Raw genomic sequence first — 25,789 nt, 5'->3', positions numbered from 1 at the left:
CCACAATTTGAGCGCAAAACCGTTTCATTCTCGACTACTAACTGTCGTTTGTGTTGCATTTCACAGAAAACATTGAGGACACCGGTGTACACAACATCGTTACGGAGGAATGCAATGGGTGTAGGGTTAGTCTTTGAGGCTGATCTGTTCACCACGGAGCACCTCTCCCATTGGGTGCTTCAGGGTGTCTGTTTATCGCTCAATACTGACTAAACACAATATTTAGTGGTCTGTGAAACTCAGACAAAGATACTTGGTGGCGTTAGGACCTTCGGAATTAATCGCATCAGGAAGTTTAATGAAGCGTCTATTCTATCTTTAGAACACTAGATGGCAGCCTCCCACTCAGATAGAGGAAGTAGCTCTCGTTTCAAAGGACTACAGACGAGTACCACGAAAAAAACAGAATATTGTGTTACAGCTTTCAGGATTCCCGTACAAACATGTCCCCTCAATTTCAAGAATTCTATTTATATTGCATTTGTGATCTATAATGGCTGGAAGGTGGAGTCTGCTTGAAAGCCATTTTAATTGGAGCAATCCTATTTTCATTAGGTAAAAATATGTATTTATTTTTAAGTATGTATGGAAATGATTTGGTTGTAAACAGTAATCCCTCGTTTATAGCAGGGGGTTACCATCCAAAAATTACCTGTAATAGGTGAAATCCTTGAAGTAGAAACCTTTTTTTTTTTTTACAATTATTATACAATTAAATACACTATTATACACCAAAGAAACCAAAGCTGTATAAACGTTTTTAATCTTCTTATCATTTTTCTACAAATAACTATTGTTCATAATACATAATAATAAGTGGTGAGAGTCTTCAGCCAATCATAATACAGAACACAATGCTTGATGCAAATCTGCGAAGAAGCAAAACACTGAAAAGTAAACCGCGTTATAGCGAGGGATTACTGCATTTAAAATTTTTTTCTACTAAAAATGTCTGAATTAGTTGTGTTGAAGCCATTTTGTCTTGATATCTTTCTTTCAAACAACCCCAAGTATCTCTTTTAGAAACATAAAATATAATTTTGCATCCTTGGAAATTTGGGAAAAAAAAAAAAAAAAGCTTTACAATGTAAAAAAACAGACTTTTTAGTAGAAAGCCTGATTTTAAGTAGAGGCTGCTGAAAATATAACATTGGACTGTTGTATGCACACTATTGACGCCATTTTATATGTGATTAATGCTTTAAGGAATTGTAAATTGTGAATATACAAAGATTTATACTGAAAAAAAGAAATGTACAGTACATGTTTCCCTATAAATGCACAGTGAACATAAGGGAAGACATGTCTTTCAATAATGTATTTGTGCACAGAGGTTGAAAAATAATCCACCCAAAGGAATCGACCCGCATCTCTGTCCACATTTATTTTAACTCGAAATAGTTACACTTTTTACTCAGTGCTTGACCTAGCATCATACACTTGCGCTATGAAATTTAAAAACCATCAACCTAGCAAACATCGTTTTCTGTCTGAATATGCACGGGCACTGATAATTATACAAGGTTGACACCAAATATACATGCTGATGGTGCTGAATGTGCATAATTGAACCACAGTACCCAAAACAGTGTCATATTTAAATGGTAATGGAAAACACTCATAGGCCTCAAATACAAATGTGTCATGTTGAGTTTGTTGCAGAACTACAATAAAGTGTCATTGCACACCGCTACATTGGTGGCAATGGCGCTTTCAAAAATGTTATACTTGGGGGGAAAAAGAGTGAAAAACACGAAAGAACCCATAGCGTTTATTGGTTTCACTGTTCTACAACCATATCAGGCGTACTCTACCCGCTACTTTGTGCTTTGTACTTAGCGACCTCAGTGCATCGCGGATTTAAAAAATATTCTGCGATCCATTATCCTCGATCGCAAGCAGCTGCGTGCAGGGGCCGGCAGAGCACCTTTTGTTAGACCAGGTGGCTCTTTATTGTCCTTCTAAGCTCCAAAAAGTGAACTGCACTCACACGGCCACAATCTATTTCCCTGATCCCATTATGCTACGAACAGGGACTGGCAGATAGCCCTTTTGTTGGGAGGCGTACCGTTTCGGCCATCCAAAAATGAAATACCCAGTTGTGGCCGGGATCCAATACCCCTGGTCAACAATTGCTATGAGCTGGAGTTGACAGCGCATTTTTTCCGGTTCAGGACGCTGAAGCCATTGTGGCCCGCCTAAGATTAGCTGAACTAATTTGGCTGTGATTTGTTATTCCCAGTCGTTTTTGGCGGAGCACGGGCCATGGGGACAATTTTTTGTCATGTCTGGTGGCTTTTTTCCCCATTCTTCCCGCCTAAAATGAACAGCACCCGTGCGGCCACGATCCATTATCGCCAATCAACTATTGCTGCAAACAGTGGCTGCAGAGTGCATGTTAAAAATGGGGTTCCCTCTGGAGGTTTCCCATATTTTCAGGGGTTCTGGTTCCCATTAACCCCAATAAACCAGGGATTACAGTCAAGTTAGATCAAGAGGGTAATAATTTTACATCCTGCATTCATCGGTATCTACATAGGTGATTACGCGACACTACAGCTAAGATCTTAAGCCAGAGCCCGACCTGAAATTCAGGTTGGGTTGGTACTAAAATGTAAATCACTACGGCCCTCAGAAATAAAATACTGTAGTTTCACACCCATTAGGTGCTCAGATATCATTCAAAATGTAGAGCCCTCCCCATCGGGCACTGCGCCCTGTCTCTCATGCAGAGCGGAAGGAGACCTGATTGGTGGCTTTAAGGTTGGGTGAATTTCCCTTCGGGGATGAACAAAGTATCTATCTATCTATCTATCTATCTATCTATCTATCTTACTTCTGAGAATGGGAGGTTATAGGTTCGAGCCTTGTCCAAGTCAAGACTTAAAACATTTTTGGGTGAAATGTTTTTATGAGATTGTCAAATTTTCTACTAAATGCAACTTCTATGCGCCTCCTGGGACTTTTAAGCGTCTCTTGTTTGATTGCCATCATATCCTGCTCGCGTGGAAGAGCATGTGTGATGTGACAGGCAATTTATTGTTAGGGGAAGTGCTCATAGATGCTAATGCCGTAGCCTATCTAGCAATTTTAAACTTATTGTTCTAACAGAGGCTGAACGGAGTTGACTCTACTCAACAGTTAGGTATCTGTAATAGTAGAAAAAGCATTATTAAAATTCCTTCGTAGTCATCTATTTGCTAAAATTCAAATTTTCCCAAAACTAGAAATTCTATAGAAATTATGTTTTATCTGTAATGTCTTATAGTGATGTGTAGTGATAACAATTCATTTAATGCTTCCACTAGGTAGCAAAAGGTACAGAAAATGAGTATACATACTCCTATTGCATGTATGTGAGTATATTATGTAGTCCAGAAAAGTGTCTGTTTTTTCACAGTGACAATCAAGGGAAACAATCCTTAATACGTATTATTCAATTTACGGTAAGTTTAAAATGAACACTACCTGTTAAAGATAAGTTGGAAGCCATTACATTACCGTAAACACAAGCATCTGTTGAAGGTGTTCCCAAATACTTTAAAATGCTAAATATGAGGAAATAGTACATTGTTTTTGCATAAAATCTATATATATTACAGTGGTATTTATCAACTATATTCCAAGATATTGATAGATTGAGGAATTAAATTGTGAGAGACAACTGGAGTAGTAGTGGAACTGAGCAAGCGTGTGGATAAGAGAGTACTTGTTTGGTTTGGACACATGGAGAAGATGGATGAGGAGCAAATGTTGAAGAGGATCTTCAGAGCAGAAGTAAATGGAAGGAGACCAAGAGGAAGGCCGCGATTGACGTGGATGGATGGTGTTATGAGTGCATTGCAGGAAAGAGGTCTAAATATAGTGGAAGCTAGAGCTCTTATTGGGGATATGAATGAGTGGAGAGGTGTTGTAAAAGGTTAGTGGGATGTTTAGACCTGTTCTAAGGGATGAGCAGGCCACCTGTATGATGTGGCAGTGGTAAACCAGTGAAATCTGTTGGGCCCTGCTGTTGAACAGAAGAGTGTGTTGTGTCACCCTGACCCGAGTGACATGGCTGCTTTCTTGTGTCCCGTTTCATCTGAAGTGACGAAAGCATGACCAACTTGGGTTCTGAGGTGCTTAACTTGTTTGGGCAATGTGTGTGTTTTCTGCTTCTTTTTCCCTTTTTTTTCTTCTCTTTTTTGTATGTGTTTGTCTTGCTGTTGGTCACCCCTCTCGGGGGATATGACCAGGGTAGATAGATAGCTAGATTCCGAGATAATGCCTTTTGAAAACAGCATGGCATTGTCATCCTAAGTTGTGATCTCATCAGAGGAACACCATCACCCTGATAGGCCAGCCGCCACATTGTTTTACATGTTAGAGGAAGTGGTCAAGGTTGTCTGGCTAGTTTTTATGAAGAATGCCTAGCCCTTATGTCGCAGGTGGATGCAGTCATGGCAGAACAAAGGGTGAGCAGACAAAAAAAAGTTAACTGGCAAAAAACACACCGAAAGCTGCCACTGGAAGGCTAAGCGGGACCGATCAACAAAAGGCGGCTGCAGCCTCGACGGACAAACCTGAGGATGGCCAACCAAAAAACACGGGGTGAGCAGCTAAGCTAACCGGAAACCAACAACAAAAAGTGGCAATGGCTATAGCGAAGCCGGCCGGTAATAAACCAAGGGATACAGCAAAACCAAGCGCCAACCAGAAGCAAACAAAACAGAAAAGCCTTCGGCAGCCCCTACTCTAACGGGGAGCTAGTCGGACAAAGTTATACCAATCAGGTCACATTTGGTGAAAAAGACATGAAAAATTCACAATTGCCTATCTAAGAGGAGAGGGCAAACAAGGGGCGCATGCTAAAAGCGGCAGATAAACCTTCTCCATGCAACTTTTGGAGGTCGAAGCACACAACAGTCATAAGGCTCCCAGCTACAGGGTAAGCAAAGTTGTAATTTCTTCTTTTTGATTTTCTTTCACTGTGTGGCTATTTAAAAGCAGTTTTAGGTGATCTACGCAAGAACATACTGTATCCTACTTGAAGTTTTGGTTTTGCTGATCATTTTGTTTTGGGGAAAAAAGTGAATATATTCTACTATTTCTGCTTTAAACTGCACAGTCCTATCGGATGAATTTGAGAAGTGGACATTTTTTTTCTATATTTTGGTCACATTTTGTCACTAGAGCTGAACGGTGGATCCTGAAGTCAGAACAGTTGAAAACCAGTGGAGTAAATAAAGTAGCAATAATTTTAACTGTGTTCTCATGTTTCACGCATTTATTGATAGAAATGTATCTTGTAAAATGTACCCCATACAGTGGTGCGTGTGTCTCTGCGTTCCTTTCCTGGCCATGCATTGTCCTGTAAGAGAGAGAGGGGCTCACATAATAGGGGCAGGGTAAAAGAAGCAAGTAGGTTGTGCTTTAAAGAGACCAAAGGCGCCTATAAAGAAGTGCATCCCTGCTTGCTGTTATCCCAGCTCGTTGTGGGCATGCACGCACATCGAAGAGCACAATTTACGCACGCACGCACGTCTGCTGGGTGATGAAATCAAATCATCATACCTCCAAGCTTTTAAGCATCTGTGCACACCACAATAATTTAAGGGAAGGGATGCGCACGCTTTCTTGAATTGCCTCGTTGGTACATCCTTCGTTGAACTTTTCTCCTTGTGCCGGCTTTCATACCGGAGGAAAGTGTAGCTCATTAAAGCGTTAACAGCCGCTGGTTTGCATTCGATGCCACGACGATGAGACCTTGCCAAATGGAGATCGTGTTTGCACGTTGCAGGAGAAGTTTGCTTTGGACTCCGCTGCTCCTCTGGCTTTGCATGCCAGCCGACGGCACTTGGAAAACTGGACTTTACAAAAGCAGGGAGCAAGCTGCAGCCGCGCATACCTCCATTTATCAGAAAAGGTAAGTCATTCAGTTTGATTTGATGCTCCTTTTGTTCGTAAATGTTTTATTCAAAACCTGCATTCATACAATACCGATGCTTGACTTTGTCAATTCTTCACGTCTTATCGATCTGACTGGTATTGTTATATTCTTGACATTTGAATTATCACTCCACGACTTCTCTCGTCCTCAACTTGACCCATACTCTTGAGATCACGTTTCCTTGCTTGCCTTTCCCTTTACTGTGCTAGAATTTTTTTCCAGTGTTATAAGCCTTTAGTTAATGATGTTCCCCTATTCTTGGACCCCCTGAAACAGTTATTCACTGAGAATCTTAAAATAAAATAAAATACATAAATACTGTCATAGACTTGCCACCTATCCAGAGGGTTCCAATAGCCCGAAGGTGGCCAGGGTGGACTTCAGCAGCACCCCAGCAAACCTTGTAAGGATAATGAATTAATGAATAAATATATACCAATAGTTTTTCTCTTGTCACGTCGGCCCCACAGTTCTGAGGTCCCTAGTTCAAATCAGCTGCCGGCCTCCTTGTATGAAGCTTGCATGTTCTCTCTGTGCATGCATGGTTTTACTCCGTGCACTCAGGTTTCCTCCCACATTCCATAAACATGTGTGGCAGGTTAATCTGCAGGTCCAAATTGTCCCTAAATATATGTGGGTGTGTGATTTGTCTGTGTCAGTGTGCCCTGCGATTGGCTGTCAAGCAGTTCAGGGTGTTTCCACTGTCCGAAAATGGTAGGGATGCGCTCCAGCACCCATGCGATCTTGGTGTAAAAATTGATTATTTTTGTCTTTACATTTTTAATCTCGATTTAATGTATATTTAATTTTTTTAAAAAGGAAGAGTAAAATAATGTGGTTTTCGTCCACAATGTGAAACAGTCGACTAGTTCTATGCCTTTGGTCGGGTCCTCAAATGTGCATGGGAGCTTGCCCACTTGGGTAAGTCATTCGACCGTATTCCCCACGAGAGCCCTGTGAGAATGGTACGGGAGTATGGGGTACCCACAGTCTTATCCGGGGTGTTCAGTCCAAGCAAAACCAAAGCCAGAGTTTGGTCTACACTGCTGGCAGTCGGATTTGTTTCCATCGAGAGTTGGACTCCACTGAGGCTACCCTTTGTCACGGATTCTGTTCATACCCTTTATGGGCGGAATTTTTAGATGCACCTGTGGCGTGAAAGGCATCTGGTTTAGGAGCCTCAGCATATCATTTCTGCTCTTTGTCGATAATGTGGTGCTGTTGGCTTTCCCAAGCTGTGATATCCAGCTCATTGGAGCTATTTGCAGCCGAGTGTGATGCAGCTGGGATGAAGATCAGCTCCTCCAATTAGAAGACCATAGTTCCCAGCTGGAAAATGTGACATGCCTTTTCAGGGTCGCGGATGAGAACCTTTTCCAAGGAACAGAAGATCAACAGACGGATCGTTGCAGCATCTGCAGTCATGCAGACCCTGTGCCGGTCCGTGTTTGCAAAGAAGTTGAGCCGAAAGGCAAAGCTTTCTATTTAACAATCGTTGTATGATGGGGCATGTCCGAAAGAAAAGATCCCACAGGCACCTAAAATGAGTACTGTATCCTCTGCAAGGTGGCAGGGCTCTCCCTTATTGATAGGGTGAAAAGCTTGGCAATTCCTGAGAAACTGTGTAGAGCTAAAGAAAAATGGCAGAGATAGAGAGGTCGGGGCCTCCGGCAACCCATCCCAGGATAGGTGGAAGACAATGGATGGATAGAGTAAAAAAGAATGCAATGGAATGGTCTTTATTGTGAGTACAGAGTGGTACAACAAATTCGGGGGCCTTTTATTTTAGTGAGAGAAGCGATGTAGAAAGACTCTGACCTTTTGTACCAAACTGAAATGATCAATGCAAGTGTTACTAACATTGAGTAATCTGAGTTGCAACACACAGAAATAAAAGGCTTATATTCTCGCCTGATTTTTTTTTCTTTTAATCAAAAGCCTGCAGATAAGTGTAGCATGGGCATTTTAGCTGGAAAACACGTGAGACAATACCTTGTCAAATTTAATCACAAACTGGAAAACTAAACCTTATATTTTACACATTTTCCTTAGGGTAGGTTTAAGCGTTTCCAAAAATGGCCATTTGTAGACAACCAGTTTACAACACTAAAACCATTTGCAAATGTGTATCTTAATTTATCCAATTTTTTAGACGTTGTCAAAAAGTTGTAAATATTTGACTTCTCTTTCCAGAACTCAATCAAGGATTGTGCACACTTTCGTGTAATAAAGGGGGGTAAAAGTGAAAAATGAATTGCGTTGCGCACTTTTATTTTTGGCTCTGTTGTGAATACACCCCCAGAAAATGGCATAACATTATGTTGGGAATTTCATTCATTAATCAACGTGTCAATCATCATTCGATTTGGTTATTACTGGCTGAAGATAGTCTGAAGTACAGGAATCGGTCACCCTTTGATCAAACAGGCCCATATAGGCTAATGCAGGTTGTGGACTGTAAAAAAAAAGCCTGCAAATGGCCAAGAGTGGTGTCAATCAAAAGGTCAGTGCCTGTCTACCATATCGGGAATAATTCTACAAGTCTGTTTTAGTGGAGCACACAATAATTTATTTTACATTACAATTTTCGGATCATAACACCATTTAAAATGGCGGCTAACATGTACCTTAAAATCCGGACTACAGAGCGCACCTGATTATAAGCCGATGCGCCACATTTTGCAAACATTATTAGTTTTGTCCTTACACAAGCCGCACCTGTATATATGCCGCATGCGCCAACATTGAAACATGTAATACAGTCACAAGTTTATCCCAAATCTGACTTTAGGTGCCGCGATTGTAACTGCAAATATAGTACCCAATCCATCCACCACAATCGGCAACATAAACGGAAAATGATACCGGTAGTTAGAATTTAATGCAAACCTTTAAAGTCCAGGTCCCGTTGAAAGTGATCCAACGAAAAAAATGTATATTTCCAAAGTTAAGGGAGGGAAAAATAACTCAGCTTTACCCCACATCCCGTCAGCCCGCGTTTGCTCCGCCCCTTCTTTTTGATTCGTTCGTAGAAAACATATCACAATAAGTCTCTAAAATAAATACATTACAAAAATATACAGTTGCAAATACATATTGTACATGGTTACACATATTTACAAAGAAAGACGGTACATCGAGAGTTTTCAAAGCTTTAATAATAATAATATAACTTTCATCCCAAACCGTGCCTGTGAAAGGTACCACCACGCTACTCCTAACACGCTCGCAAGGTACAAAGCGTAGCTGTTAAAAAACAGCCGTATCGCAATTGCGAAATTCGCGGTAAACCGTCCTCGTCTTTCTCCTAAAAACTGTCACCATCAAAGGGCGTCTTCCTCGTAATCGGAACGAACCTCTGTCATACAGACAATTCAAACATAAACTAAGAGGATGCAGTCTACCTCGGCGCACAATTCCACCGGTCTAAATTTTACCTTTTGTACTCGAGTGCCGCTGGTGGCCGTTAGAAAAATTACATAAATTGGCCGCTTCACTGAATAAGCCGCAGGGCTAAACATTTGGGAAAAAAGTAGCAGCTTATAGTCCGGAATTTACGATAGATAGAAAGCAATTACGAATACAGTATTTACTAATGCGCCGAAACAAAAAGCAAAAAAGGGCTAAGTTGCAAAAAAAATGTGAGCCCTACATTTGAAAGTGCTGTTGTCAACCGACTCCTGTCGTTCACATACAAAAAGGCTCTATAACCCGGCTATTGGACGTGAATGACGGGAGCCAGCTACCCACTACAGATTCACATCGCATGAGTCAAGTCGCGGTTTTCCACGCTACCCCTGCACACTTGAAGAATTTGGCGACGAGTGGCAAAATGATCAAACATGTTTGAAACTCTGCACCACTGCCACCGCTCTGTCTTCCTCCACCTGCTGGCAGAAGCAAATTTACGATCACCGGTGGCGTCGTGCACGGTTGGCGCTAAGTGAGCAGAGGCTTAAATAGACGTAGCAGTAGGCCGGACCTGCGGCTTTAGCTTTTGCTTTTTCCACCGCCTCCGCCCCTTCCCGGACCCGATAACAATCCATGCAGCACCTAGTGGTCTTGCCAATTCGTCGAGGATGTTCTATCAATGTTGGAAGCCAATGTCCACAAACCTCTGTCGGGTGTAATGGTGTAACGCCTATGTATCCCTGGATAGAGTCCAAAGACAAACTTTCTTGAAGGGGTGGAGGGAGTTCATGTTGGGGGGTATACAAAGTACCAGCCAGATTTAAACAAAAAAACAGTGTCATCAATCTGGTCGTTTTTGCAAGAAAATTTGTAGTCCTTACTAGGAATGATTTGATTCTGGAAAATATTCAGCAGAATACTTGATACAGCCTGTGGCCATCCGGTCTTCTATTTCCAGTGTGCTCCAAATGAATTCAATTTGATGCCGTCAGGATCTGCACCAGTGGTTTTTCACATTTTAAATTTAAAATCGTGTCGAGAAATGCCGTTGAGTCCATCTTCATTATGTATTTATGCAGTGCCAGAGGAAGGATGCTTGAATCTGATGTGTTACATTTAAAATTAGTTTAGCAAGGTAAGTTACGCGTATGTACATGTGACTCAAGATTTGGGGTTTATTTAGTGGGCATCTCTTATTTTCCACAAGGTCAGCGAAATGAAATCCACGTAACGGGTAAATTATATTAGAGCAACATTACTGGTATATTGAAACAAATCATAGATATTCACTTTTTGAACATTTGTTTTCGTTAAATCCTGCAGTTTTGTGGCAGTTTATTTTAAACTAGAAATCCCCTTAAAAGCAACGGTCCCCAACAATGTTCCCTCTAGTTTTCCACGGGTCTGAGCGTTCACACAAAGTCGGTAAGCAACGCTTGAAACAACAGTGAGCAACCATAATCCCAAGTGTGGCAAGATAAATAATGATCAAACATGTCCAAATTTGACATCAAGTTACATTTTGCTGAGTTTCCGGCAATGCAAAATTATTTTTCTCTTTTGAATGAATTGACTCATGTACTATTGCAAAGGTTGTACGGCCTACAAATGTCGTTTGTTCTTACAAATCTTTCACAAGATAAACATTTCTTTTTTTTTCCTGATATATTTTGTCACATAATATTAACATTTTTGGGGCTTATTTAGTCGGTTGCAAAATACAGAACTGTACTTAGTCACATTTTTTAGTGGAAGTACGATGTTGGCAACAAGATTCACTTGATACAAGTGGAAATTATTTGAATGCAACACAAAGTTTTTCTTCTTTTATCTGTGTTTTTTTTCTACCTTTTAAAAAATACCTTTAAAAAAAGTCTCATTGTGTTTATTTTTTCCGAGCTGTTACTTTTTTCTTTTTGTTCTCCATTTACTTTTTTCCTACGTCTCTTTCTTTTCTTTTTTTCTGGCTTTTTTCTAAAATTTTATCTTCCTTTTGTTTCTTTTTTCCCAGCTTTTCACTACTTTTTCATTTTGGTATTTTTTTCTTTTTTGTTCTATTACCCCCTTCTTTTAAGTCATTTTGTGCATAGTTTTACATAATACTTGGTCATGTTGGGATTAAAGAAGCAAAAACAACCTGAAGAGACGTTTAGGACCCGAAAGAGCCGGTTCCTTTTAGTGAGCCGAGCCGAAGAAGCCGGTTGTCGACAAACTCTACTAACTTTATTCAACTTCGTTCTACTTTGACTCGACTTCTAAATACCGCATTTAGGACACAACGTCAGGGGAACCCGTGTATTTTTACCGTCATGCACTGTAACTTTGACTTAAGTCGCTTCTTAATTACTAATTTTGAGCCCTCATTTTTGTGTGCTGGCTAGATTTTCTTGTGCGCTGAGAATGCGCGAGCAGTGCGCAATTGCCTACGCGCACAGCTTAGAGGGAACACTGGTCCTCAACGCAATTTACTCGAGGGCCACTTTATCTAGGGTCTGGGGAAGCATTTGCCAGATCCGGTTTTCGAAAAATCAAAAGCTGTGATAAAAAGCATTCAAATATATCCACAATTCGCGCCTATAATTACTTTAAACATTCATTCTTAAGTCGGGGGCCACAAACTATCACCCTGCGGGACAATTGCTTTTCATCGTCCGTGAATTTGAGACCCCTGCTTGAAAGGGACAACGTGTACTATTTGGACACGAGATGCCACTGTAATATGCAGTGCAACCAAAATAAGTGCTACAAAGCACAAATAACATAACACACTACAAAGACTTGTGAGGCCCCCTCTCAAGTTTTGTTTTTTGCTCATGCTGAGGTTTTGAGTTTTTCCTTGCCCGCTTGTTGATTTAAGATCAGGGGATGCTGTAACTGTAATCCTGTCCAGTCCATGGAGACATCTTGTGATTAAGGGCTATACAAATGAATGTAACTTGACTTAGACTTAAAGTGACTAAACCGTTTTTTCTTCTAGTTTTTGCCCAACATTTCACAAGGTTTTTGTTTTTTAGGTGTACCTTCAGTAGCAAGATGGCAGACAATCATGTCAGCTCTTTCTAGGTTGAATAACACGAAGGAATCTTCTCTCAGGCACACCACACAAGTGGATTTCATGGTTTCACAAGCCTCTCTCACTGCTTAGCGCCGTTGTAACTCATAGCCTCAGGTTTGTGGACATACAGTATTTACCAAACACCAGCATGTGGGACTTCATTGCATCTGGACTCTCTTTTTTCCCGTGAAAGTTGATACATTTACAGTGGGTCTCTTAGTTTTGCCAGAATCATGTTTTGCGCCCTTCCCCAAAGGTCAGAGGTTTAAGGACAAATAGGACACAACAAGACCAGGAGGGATCTACAAATGTTTATTATGCGTAAATTGTAACACAGTGTTGAGCGCATTACCAAAAAAAATAATCAGTTCTCAACAGGGTTAGGGGGGTTACTTTAAAAAGGAATCCGATACCGTTACTAGTTACCTGTTTAAAAATGTAATCAGTAACAATCTGAATACTATAATTTTGAAGGAATGAAACTGGATTACTTTTGATTGATTTTGGATTACTCCTATATCAAATATGATAATTAAAGACAGAATAAACAATATTAATAAAAATACTAAATTTGATTTAACATAAATGATCTATGTAACCTTGAAAGAGAATTGGAGGAAACCAAAGTTATGTAGTTGCTTGTAGTCCTACGAAAAGTGTTCAAATTTTAACCACATAACCAAAGTAAATTGTTCTTTTTCTCGTGGCACACATGATATCTCTTCTATCATGTGGATCTGTTTTAGCTTACCTTGAGAGGGCATTACGAACCCAATATTGTTTTAAACACACCAAATGTTCACTTTCTAAATTCTCAACGAACTTTTTTACTTGTTTCAAGTGGGGATGCCAAACCTCTTTAAAGTACAGTATGCAGATATACTAAGCTAAGTAACTCATTCTCTCAGCATATCAATCCAGTAATCAAATAGTCCACAACAATTAATTGCAGAATAATTATTCAAATTTACTAAATGTCCCTAAATCTATCATTAGTCTCAGGAAATTGCAGGTTTGCACCAATTCAACAAATTTAATGCCAAATTGAAGGAAAAATAAAATACAGACAAAAAATACAAGTATTTTTACTTGTAACAAACTGTGACAAACATGTAATCTGTACCAAATGCGCAATAGATACCGATGCGCACTTCACATGTAAACCTAACTTCTGGTTTTCTCGTGTCAGTGATTTCAATTATGACACAATCCGTCTATCGGCGCATTATTTATACGAAATGTAGTTTTAAATATAATTGTAATCCAGGGAAGTCATCATTATCTGAAATAACTTTGACTGTAATTTGATTGTTTTTTTTCTGAAACGGAACTGATACAATTACATTTCAATGGTATACTAATTACGTAATGTTGTTACATGTATTCTGTTACCGCCCTACCATGGTTCTCAACTGGTCTGACTTTAGGACCCACCATCCCATCTGAATTACTTATTTGTGACCCAAATCCTGTACATCAAACTATTGAAGCAATCTACCTTTCATATTTCTTGGCTTGTGCAATCTTGAAAGTGAGCAAATTAACACTTAGCCAAGACATTCCATATCCATTTTGTCTCTGGGCTTTAAACCACTCAAAGATTTCCCTCTTCATTTCTGTGTACCGTCCAAGATGTTTTATTTTAACTCCAGCCACGGTGTATTGCAAAAATAGTCAAAAATTCTTATCGTGCTCACATTTGCCCCACCCACTGATTTCTCGTTAGTTGTTTCTGTATAAGACACATCTACCCCTCTCCCCTACCAGTATGCGCGTATAAACTAACTCTCTGATTTTTATTATATATTTGTAAATTCAGTTGGTAGAATATTGACATGAGGAGTAATTCAGTTTTCTCCTACTCTGTATTTAGTTGTATTTCCTTGGTACATACAAACACTCTTTAAAAACTGCCTCTACCAGTAGAGGCATGCATGTGACAACGGGAGTGAAGCAACAGTACTCAACAATCCAAAGACATTATATTAGTGAGGTTTGTTAATGAGGTAGCATTGTAACACACCAAGTAGTAGCGACGGTAAAGTTACAAAAGTTTATTAATGACGCGTTACAGTATTTGTTACAGAGAAAAGCGATTGTGTTCCAGGAACACGTTCCTTTGTAAATGTAATGGTCTGCATTTATATAGCGCTTTTCAAGTCGATGAAGACCTCCCAAAGCGCTTTACAATGTGCTTCACACTTTTCCCATTTCACACACTAACTAACTGATATCAGCGTCAGCCATGCAAGGGAACTACCTGCTATCAGGGGCATTAGGGATTCAGTGTCTTGCCCAAGGACACTTCGACATATAACATAGAGGAGCCAGGAATCGAACCTGTGACCTCTTGATCCCAAGATGAGCGCTTTACCTCCTGAACCAATGCCACCCCTGTAACGCGTTGGTCTCACAGGTTTCGCCTGGTTCTTGAAATCCTTGAAAATGCTTGTTTTTAAAGAATTAAAGGGCTTGAATTTTGGGTAAGATGTTTGTAGATACTTGAAATTGTTGCCATGTTTCTCAAAAACTAGGCTTAAAAATGACACAGACACTGCTCTCTGGTGCCTTCTTTTTACCATTGCATTTCTCCTCTCGTGATTAACGGCAGGTCGCATTAGTTTGTACGGCATTGTCCCCTATGGGTCGCGCCCAAAAGGACAGGCGATTGCTACACCTAAACAGGGCACTAATTAATGTGTATTCGTGCAAGGATTACGTATCAACTATGGATATTTATTATGGGCTGTGTAAAAAAATTAAGTTTGTGTTTCCCAGTGGTAAATTGAAATGGGAAGGACTTCCTAAAACCCGAAATGTAAGCTACATAATAGTACAATCATTTTTACCCAATACCCATATGGTGAGCGATTTGTCCCAAAAACAAATATATTTGCAATTCACTAAAGATCTAAAAATCATAGTAAAAAGTGCATAGATATACTTGTGGCTTCGCAAATTACTTGATTAACCCCGCGTTTTTTTATAAAGGGTACCGGAAAATTTGGAAAATTGGCTTTGAAAGTCCTTGAAATGTGCTTGATTTGGTAATGAAAAGGGTATACAAAACCTGGTTCCAACACTGTATCTTAGTACAGTATGATTGTATTTTCAACTTCAGTGGACAGCTCCTAAATCACATTCGATTTGACACCAATTAAAACTACAATCACACATTAGATTAACACTCTTTGTAGTTAAAGCTGAACAGTCCTCACACTTTGTCATTCTGGCTTAATTACTTCCTCCCCCCAAAAACAATCTGCCCAATAAGTTAAGAAATGTCTAATCTTGGCAGAGAGAAAAATGAGAGATTCATTTACTCTTCGGCATTAATCAAATGAAAGGAGATCAACACAATTTAAGTAATTTTTTCCCTAGCGCAGTCCCTCTGTGGCGGCTCTGATAAAGCCTTCATTCACACTTGTCCTCTTTAAAAACGGCAAAGCTTAGTCCTTTGAAAGCAGCAGGGTGAGTGGCTTTATTTGGTGCCTATTCTATTTCTTTATCTTCCCCTTGAGCACTCGTCATGGTCTGACAGGCAGTCTGAGCCCATGACCTGCCTCATTCCTCATCCATCTTAGCGGCCCCAGAAAAGGAGAAGACGGGCGCAAACGGAGTGGCTACTGAGTTCACTCAATAAACCGCTATAAAAAAAAAACGAAATGAGTGCCGGAAATGGTTAGTTTGTAAGAGGGTTTAATATTAAACAACAGGTACCCCACTAATATTGAATTACCATATTTCACGCACCATACTATAAAGCGCGCCCCCTATAAATAGTGATCTTATGTTTTTTTATATATGTAAGACACACTTGACTTTAAGGTGCATGGTATTAAAACTACAGGAAGGGTCAAGGTTGCCCCCCAAAAGAATAGTACTGTATTTGTGTATCGATTGATAAGTCGAAATATATCAAATTCAGATTGCGACATAGATGACATAGAGGGTAACGAGGACAGCAGAGAAAATAATCGGGACTACACTTCCCTCCATTCAGGACATTGGCCAGAAGCACTGCCTATCCCATGCAAAAAACATTACCGGGGACCCCTCTCACCCCCATCATGGACTGTTCACTCTGCTAGCCTCTGGGAAGAGGTACTGCAGTGTGCGGTGCAGGACCACCAGGCTCCGCAATAGTCTAGTCCCCCTGGCCATTAGACTGTTAAATGGTCAATCTAACATATAGTTAACTTAAATCTAAACGGCTGCTAATCTGACTTTTGCACTACTGGCAGTTTTTTTTATAGCTTGCCACTCCTTGCACATTGCTCTCTGCACTATTGTAATTACAGCGTTATTGTTACAGTGTTAATGTTACTGTGTACCTGACTTGTTAACCTGACTGCCCATATTGCACATCTGGTTAGCTACTCTTCTTGCACTATCGGCACTATGGTAAAATACTACACGTAGCCAAAATACAATACAACATTATTTATATCTGTACATTCAAGGAAACTGTGGGGGTCAGATGCATCGACATTTCGTTCTGTATACACGTGTACTAGAATGACAATAAAGTAGATCTGAATCTGAATCTGAATCTGAGATCCTACCACTAGGCCACTAGGAATACAGACAATACCGGAAAAGGCATTAGGTTTTATCTCTTCATCATACTTTTTTAGTCAGTACCAAATTGTCGACCTCATTATTCGTCCAGGCCGTTAGAATACTGTCAGACATTAAACCAGTTCGTGGTCCGTAAAAGGTTGGGGACCACGGAAATACAGTATTGTCTCACCGACCCTAAAAGTCGACGAAGCAAAATAGATCCTGAACTGAATGAATACAAAGGCATTGTAAGAAGAATTTGGTCGTTCTGAACCGAATGAAACGAAAGGCATTGTGGGAAGTTATTTGGTCGTCCTGAAAGATAAGAAGGCGTGGCTGCACTCATTCAAATTGTTTTGTCACTTACAATGCTTTTTTGAGCTGAGAAAAAGTAAACCGAAATTTTATACCTATTCTTTTACTTTCTGTTGTTCTCATTTATCTATCTATCTGGTACCATGACTAAAAAGGTAAAAAAATACCTTTTCATGTATTGTTTTTAACCTTTTTGGTCAAGTAGATAGGTTTTCATGTTCTTCCTGCCGCGATCCGTTTTCTATTCCCATTGCATCCAATGTCTCCTAGCGGTCTGGTTATGAGGTGGAGCTCTTACCATTGCTATCAGGTTTAATCCCCATTGTCAGTAGAGTAATGCAATGGTAGTCAGCAATAAGATTCACCATTTGATCAATAATTGCAAAAATATGCTAACGCATTTCTAATTCTGTCCGCGTATGAAGCGTACTGGATAATGAGGCACTTGTTCAAATGTATGGCCAATATGGGTTATTAATGTGGAAAATACAGTAATTATAAAATAGGTCCCTTGTGGGGAATCACAAGGATAGAGTTGGAAATAGAAAAAACACACAAATATTTGCCAGATGTCTCGTAAAAATGAGAGGGATTGAGCATTCAGAGATGTACAGTAGAGTACGTTATACCCGGCCGAGTCATTCCTAAGACTTAAAAAGTGGTCGGCGGCGCCCTCTGTTGGCTGCGGCTGCATCGGCTCGCTACAACGGGTCAGGTGCAATCGACATTTCGTTCTGTGTACATTGTTACACAGAATGACAATACAAGGAAATTATTATTATTATTATTATTATTACTAATATCTCTAATATTGCAAAGGGGTTCTTTGGCAGATGTAGTGCAAGCTTCCATTTGTCACGTGGTTCTTGTGGATAGAATAGAATATAATAGAATAGAATAGAATAGAATATACCTTTATTGTCATTGTTACAAAATGGGTTGAACATATTGTGACAACGAAATTGGACGTGGCACTCCAGTATCACATATTAACAGTGAGGATAAAAGAAAACACAGAAGATAAAAGAACAAAGAAGATAAGATTATAATTTACACAATATAAAGGAATAAAGAAGATAAAGGTTTTAATTTACACAATGTTTACACAAGAAATGTGGGCATGTAGGATGTTACATACAGTTTTGGGATCGTATAAGTGCAATATGCGTGCAAAGTGAGCATAGGCATGAATACAATTTTATATCTGGATGAGGTAGTGTGTTTGCAAGAGTTTCACTTTTTTGTGCGGTGTGTGTTAAGGGCGGTAATGGCTCTGGGGAAGAAACTGTCTCTGAGTCTGAGGATGCTATGTTGCAGCTGTTTTGTTTTTTTAACTTTAATGCTTACAATTAGCCTCACCTTGAATAATTATATTCAATCTAATAATATTATATATATATATATATATATATATATATATATATATATATATATATATATATATATATATATATATATATATATATATATATATATATATATATATATATATATATATATATATATATATATATAGCCAGGGACATGCAGCAGCACATAGACATTATTTGAAATTTACGGTAAGAAAATAAAACTTTTTATTCTACGGTAGAGTTTATATATATTGCTTTTTTGCCCTGCCATTTAAATGATGAATGTGATCTAGGTTTAGTTATTTGTAAATCAGTTTATATTTGCTTCCTGGATGAACATGGTAATAAAATAAATATTTGTGCTTTCATGCCTTTAGATGTATTTGGGGATTACATTTTGAGTTTAACTGCTTGTTGTCAAGGATGTAGTTTCAGCACAGACGATATGGAGCAATCACTGTTTTGTCCCCACCAATACGATATGATCACTTAAAAAATGTCTTATGTCCCGACAAATATTGAATACCGGTGATTATTGTTTTGTCCCCACCAATCAGATTCAGATTCAGATATACAGTACTTTATTGTCATTCTAGTACACGTGTATACAGAACGAAATGTCGATACATCTCACCCGCAGTTTCCTTGAGCGTCAGCCGGGATAGATAAGTTTAACCATGTTTTCGTCAGAATTATAGCGCAGCAGTTCGTCATCTCGCGGTTCGATGTTAGTTCCAGTTGTAAATGGTCCAGTTTATTGTCCAGAGAGCGAACGTTAGAGAGAAAAATGGATGGGAGAGGCGTTTTGAAGGGTTTAGCCTTTAGCCTAGCGGTTAGCCCGGCCCGACAACCTCGCTTCCTCTTCTGGTCACACCGCTCTCTTGCCACTCTGCTTCGCTGCTTTGTAGGCCGCTGGGTCTTGTTGACGTAGCAGTCCGAGGCTAAGTAAACACTCCCGAGTGGTCGTAGCACCGAGCGCTTGATTTCTGGATGATCGCATATCCAGCAAAAAAATTGCGATCGTATATTAATCTGAGGTTTGAGTTGACTTTGTTCGCCGTCAAAACTGAGTCGAAGACTGGGTTTTATGACCCAAGTGTAAAAAACTGTAGCGAGCCGATGTAGCCGCAGGCGAACAGGGGCGCCGCCATCTTGACTCCTTAAACCTAAAACAATATATGATCACTTAAAAATGTGCTATGTCCCAATACCAAGACCAAACCAACGTCCTTGATTGTGGTATCTACAGATATAACAGATATAAACAAATGGCGTCAGGTTTGCTCAATTTTCTGTATTTCGCTGTTACTGTCCTGTGGAATGTTTCTGCGCTCCTCGAAAGGGAACTATGAAAAACTCAAAGCCACTTTTGATTCAAAAAAATATTTCACTATTTCAAATTCAACCGAGGCTTAACGTGTTTTCAATCTATCTTGGAGGGAATGAGCATTATGGCTGCGTGAAACAAACGATGGTACTCTATCAAGTGAGTCCGCTTTTTCACGTGCGAACACTTAAAGACGCACACAGCCGTGACACACTCAAAGGCAACAGGTGTCCATACCTGAAAGGTCCCAGAGAGACAAAGACAAATTAGGGGTTTCCTTGTTACTGCATGACTCCTGTGATGAAACACTTTACCTTGACCTTTGGGGAACATAAAAGCGTTTTGACTTCCTGTGTAAACTGTATCTGGTGATTCACAGTAAGATTTACGAATAAATTAACATATATTCATCAATCATCATGTGATTGGTAGAGCAAGAAAATAATGTGTGTATATATAATATGCCTGTATATATATAGCATAGAAAACATGTTGTATTGTCTTAGCTCAACTTATAACTGAAGTCTATGTGCTGCTCCTTTTGAATAAAAACAACAATAGATAGATAATGCTCCAATTTGACAAAAAAGTCAATGCTACGGGGAAAAAAAATACTGGGTAGTTTACCGTGCTGTTAGCTTTCTAATACTATCACTAGTTCTACTGTTTAGGGCTGAGGTGTTCACCAAATCAGAATCTGCCATGAGGCAAGAGAATCGCATGCCTTTCAGCACAGTATGGATTGTAAGTAACATACGAAAAGGTTCTAGATTTTTTTGTCATCATTACACTATTTTTAGTCCTGGTGCCATATTTTATAATGTTGTCTTAGAGCATTATGGGTAAGAGTTCATCCAAAACACTACTAGTGATCCCAAGAGCTAAGAAGAGAACCGCAGGTTCGAGAGCGTTCTCCATTCGGGCCTCGGTGTTGTGGAATGCTCTGCCCCCTGAGATTTAATCTGCAAGTTCTGTGGAATTGTTTAAACCTAGGCTTAAAACACACTTCTGTTCTCTAGCTTATGAATGATCTATATTTCACATTGACAATATCTGTGTATTATTTGTTATTGCAAAATTCGTTGCAGCCTGGTCATCCTGGAAGGGCGATTACCTCATGTGCGGTCTCTTCTAAAGGTTTCTTCATTTTCCTCATGTTGAGGTTTTTGAGTTTTTCCTTGCCCTCATGTATGTTTTAGATCAGGGGATGGTAGTCTGTAGTATGCAATAATCTGTGGTCTGTTCAGCCCTTCGAGACTCCTTGTGATTAGGGGTTTTCCGATACACTTGACTTGACTTGACTTGACTTAAAATGTTACAGATTGCTACTTTTGAATAAAAACATTAATAGATAGATAATCCCCCATCAAGGAAAAAAAAAAGAAATTCTGAATAATTAGACTTGATTTTAGCTTGCTAATACTATCACTATTTTTATTGCATGGGGTGATGGTGTGGGGCAAATTAGAATCCTCATTATTGCCTTATGCTATGAGACAAGAGAATTGTGTGCGTCATTTTGCATCTGCAGACTTTCAGCACAGTCATACGTTACATACTAATTGTATCATATTCATAATCTCATCTCATCTCATCAGCCGTACCGCTTATCCTCATTAGGGTCGCGGGGGGGCTGGAGCCCATCCCAGCCATCTCCGGGCAGTGGGCAGGGGACACCCTGAACTGGTTGCCAGCCAATCGCAGGGCACACAGGGACAGACAACTCATTCGCTCATTCACACCTAGGGACAATTTGGACCGGCCAATTCACCTGAAATGCATGTTTTTGGAATGTGGGAGGAAACCGGAGTGCCCGGAGGAAACCCATGCAAGCACGGGGAGAACATACAAACTCCGCACAGGAAGTCTGGAGCTGGATTTGAACCAATATATTGTGAAAATTCAGTGATTTTGAAACAGAAAATCCGAAATTACGAAGTTTATTGAGAATTAACTTTGCACTGAATAAACACAACTGTTCGATGTATATTATTTTATTTTATACTTCCATTGTGACAGGTGAGGCACATCGTCACCTGCCTCCGCTGACTTCATGTCTTTCTAATATTTTTCATGTTAATTAGGCCAGCATCCCCTGTGTATCTTATCATCAAATCATCATTTATTTTCTCCAATTCCTTCTACAAGCCCATTTATCTTTCTGACTTTTAAGCAGCTGCAGATTTCGACACGTGCTCACTGCTTTGCAATGTTTCTTCAGCATATGATGTAACCCATATTCTATGGAATCGAGTCTAAACCCCTTTTGATGCTGTTATTAGTCTACCAATGCGCCTAATAATGATGTATGGCCTTTGAGACAGTATTCAATGCTCTCGCTGACCTTTAAAGTTATAGACACACTTTCCACTGGAATCTACTCATCCAACATTTTATCCCCTCTTGAACTTTGTTTGCCAGCCTTTTCCTCTTCTCCCTTTCTAGTACAAAGTGTACAAAAAGATGTCTTATAAAAAATGCAGGTTTTGTGCATTGCACACAGACCAAAAGGGATAACGCTGGGGTGTTTCTACAATGTGTTTTTGGCCTATAGAGATGGTTGATGCTTTATTTATATTGCGGGAATGTCCTGGTTCTTACTCACTGAAAGGTTACTGAAAATATAACAATGTGATTGTGTGGTCTTATGGCATTTGAGGATGTTGTTGAACAACCTACTTTATACCCCTCAGGATGTAATTGTGCTATATGTAGACAAAGGTACAAAGACAGAATTTAAAAAGACAGAATGGCAGGCGTCCATGACTAGAAAAAGTAGTTCTGCTGCTTTGTAACCCTTTGCTCATTAAGTGTTCATCATTCACTAAAGTTAGTTTTCCCTTTGTGATAATTCCCAAAGTGCAATGCAAAGAGGGGGAGGCCATAAAATACCCCCGCAATCTTTACCAGTTCCCAGGTGTACCTTCCCGTACTCCCCCAGAGCCTGGGAATTTGATCTTTATCACTCGTCTGTGGGTGATGAATAGATGAGAAAAGACCACCCCGTGCACTCACCATTGTGGAACAACCCTCACTGATTCTAAAGTTTTCCACTCATTTAAAGACATTGTGATGTCATGCCGTAATTTTATAGTGCGGATATTTTGTTAACAGCAATCTAATTGTCATAATTGAGTGCATCTTTTTCAAATTAGGTTTCATTAGGCTGTCTTGGCTTGGTGTTAACATTTTCCTTATAGTTTTTATGTATGACTGGCAAGTGGAACCCTTTGATTTATCTCAAAATGTCACATTTTAAAAAGATGAGTACATGGTCAACAAAACTTTGAAAAATAATAACAATTCTGAATTGCAGGTGATTTTTTTAAATGACAAGTGTTTTCATTGCATGGTAAAGCCAATAAAGAAATATGAAACCCATGTTACCAAAGTATTTCAACATGGCAGAAGATGACTACATTTCAGGAACTCATTCGCTCACTAATATTCAAAACATCAACAGAAATCAAGAACAATACATACAAGGTACTGTAAAGTTTAAACTAGGAGCAGATCTTTTTTTATGTTCACGTTCGAGGTAGACCGCTTTAACTTTTTAGGGGAAAACAAAGGTACTGTGCCTGATGGTAGAAACTAAGAGTCAGCATGTATGAGTGTGATTTAAAGGAGGAAAAAGAAGGAATTGAAAATAATCAGATTTTTCAAACATGATAGAGTAATCGCTTGTTTTCCCAGAGGTTGTGTTCCAAATAAGTCCCGCGATAGTTAAAACCTACAAAGTAAAATCCTTCCATCCATCCATCCATTATCTGCACCGCTTATCCTCAGTAGGGTCGCAGGGGTGCTGGAGCCCATCCCAGCTATCTTCGGGCAGTGGGCAGGGGACACCCTGAACTGGTTGCCAGTCAGTCGCAGGACACAGAGACAGACAACTGACTCATTTACACCTATGGACAATTCGGACCGGCCAATTAACCTGACTTGCATGTTTTTGGAATGTGGGAGGAAACCAGGGTGCCCGGAGGAAACCCACGCAAGCACGGGGAGAACATGCAAACTCCACACAGGAAGGTTCTATCTCATGACCTCAGAAATGTGCCGCACACGCACTAACCACTGCGCTGCCGTGCCGCCCCAAAGTAAAATCATTTATTTATTTCTTAGATATCAGGAACATACATACGACTAACTAAATAACAACTTTAGATCTACAGAAAAAACACAGAAAACAGAACTGAAGTTTAATGAATGACTTAACGGTCTCTATTGTCCCTATACAATAGTACAACAAAATGGGAGGAATTTTCCTTTCATTGGAAGAAAGCGATGTAAAGAGCAGCCAGCTAGCTGCACGCTAGCATCGGGAATGCTTGGGTTGAGCCAAGTGTACTCAATTGTTAAAATATATCTGTCACAAAAATAGTAGTTTCCCATGAGTTGTAGCTCCAGGTCACCCGTTTCAGGTGTAATCAATCTGACGGTAGTATAGTCGCTCCGCCGGGGTGGCTTGTGAGCGTTATTACGTAGCCGCAGCAGTAGCACAGGCCCCGCTTTTGCTTTATCTAGTGATGCCACCTCGATCTATTCCCAGACTTCAACAGAATCCACTGAGCACCTGGTGGTGATCCGCATTTGGTTGTGCTCTCCTGACATTCCTTAGACTCTGATTTCATTGATGAATTTCTTTACAATGTAACAAGCCGCTAAAATACTAGCTGTCACCGTGCCTCGCTGTTTGTTTGGACTAATTGACTGTGCGTCCTGTTTGACTGACAGTATAGACCAGCCTATCACAGCCTATCACAGTCGCCTGCATGAACAGTCACACCAACCCGACATACACACACACACACACACACACACACACAGCCCTCGGTGACCTCCCCTGTGATAGCATTTGCTAAGTGCTGTCTGACAAAAATACACAATGCACAATAAAAATCCGCCAAGTATCAAAACCACGAAAAGTAAAGCGCTGCACAGCAGTGTTATGACAGCAACACACAATGTCATAGACAGTATGATGTGACGGATAGATATGAAATACTTCAAGTTAATTTTTATTCTTTTGTGTGGGGCTTATAAAGCTTTCATCAGATCTCCATACATTAGCCGCTCTGCCAGAACAGGGGTTTTCCTACATCATCTTTTCAGTGCTTTTTACTGAACATAGAGTCCAATCTATTTAGACTGTTTCCAATTCTAACTCAAATGGAAAACTAAGGCAGCACAGGAATAGAAAGGTGTACGTAATCAAGTGCCTAAAGAGTTATAGTGCATCGTTTCTGTAATCTGCAGATCTCTGTGTGCGGCCACCACCACATGTGGGGGTTGTTAATAGGAGCTGCTTAACATCCTCTGCCTTTGGCGCTTTCTTTTCGTCTCTCTCACAGTAACATATGGTCATGCGTATTGACAAACAGACGGCGGTGCCCCCCTCCTACGCTTGCCAACTCTTTGGCAGCAGAACACACAAAAGTTTTGGGCTAAGTGGCCCTACAGTTTCCTTTGTGGTTACTAAATGGGGCTCACAGTAACAGAGCTGCACAGTTATTGATTGTGTAAACACACTATAGTTTGCCATGTATGTCCTCCAGGTATCACTGTGTGATGCCATTGTTAATAAAATCACAGGAACATGTTTCAAATTTAACTGCTGTATTTTGTTCTTTTGAATAAGGCTTTTCCAAACACTAAGACATACATTTATTTATTTTTGTGTTGCCCACAAGGCAATTACTTTTCTTTAATAAAAAACAAAATCAGGGATTTAAAATATGGTTGGTTGTTTGGTTGGATCCCTTAACCACTAGTTACTGTGGTGTGTCTTGGGCAAGTACAGCCTTGTGGTGCCCATCTCTCTCCAGGCCAACACA

The 25,789-nt window shown here is 39.9% G+C and overlaps 2 protein-coding genes across 4 annotated transcripts in view; both read left to right on the top strand.

Moving 5' to 3' along the window:
* The window catches only part of LOC148365497 (dynein axonemal heavy chain 10-like), a 31,702-nt gene extending 30,333 nt beyond the window's left edge, over nucleotides 1-1,369 (top strand). Inside the window, exon 75 of the mRNA XM_088335856.1 lies at nucleotides 67-1,369. Within this exon, the coding sequence (XP_088191982.1) occupies nucleotides 67-213 (147 nt within the window). The 3' untranslated portion in view covers nucleotides 214-1,369. The remainder of the gene's footprint in view (nucleotides 1-66) is intronic.
* A 4,064-nt stretch (nucleotides 1,370-5,433) lies between these two features.
* emid1 (EMI domain containing 1) overlaps nucleotides 5,434-25,789 on the top strand; it is a 99,282-nt gene continuing 78,926 nt past the window's right edge. For 2 of the 3 annotated variants that reach the window (XM_088335854.1, XM_088335851.1), the window contains exon 1: nucleotides 5,434-5,905. In XM_088335854.1, the coding sequence (XP_088191980.1) occupies nucleotides 5,739-5,905 (167 nt within the window). In that variant the 5' untranslated portion in view covers nucleotides 5,434-5,738. The remainder of the gene's footprint in view (nucleotides 5,906-25,789) is intronic. The other variant, XM_088335853.1, reaches the window with a different exon arrangement.

This window comes from Urocampus carinirostris, chromosome 5 (genome assembly GCF_059441175.1).
Source record: "Urocampus carinirostris isolate Australia breed hairy pipefish chromosome 5, RoL_Ucar_1.0, whole genome shotgun sequence".
Lineage (NCBI taxonomy): Eukaryota > Metazoa > Chordata > Actinopteri > Syngnathiformes > Syngnathidae > Urocampus > Urocampus carinirostris.
This window is presented reverse-complemented; position numbering and strand designations above follow the sequence as displayed.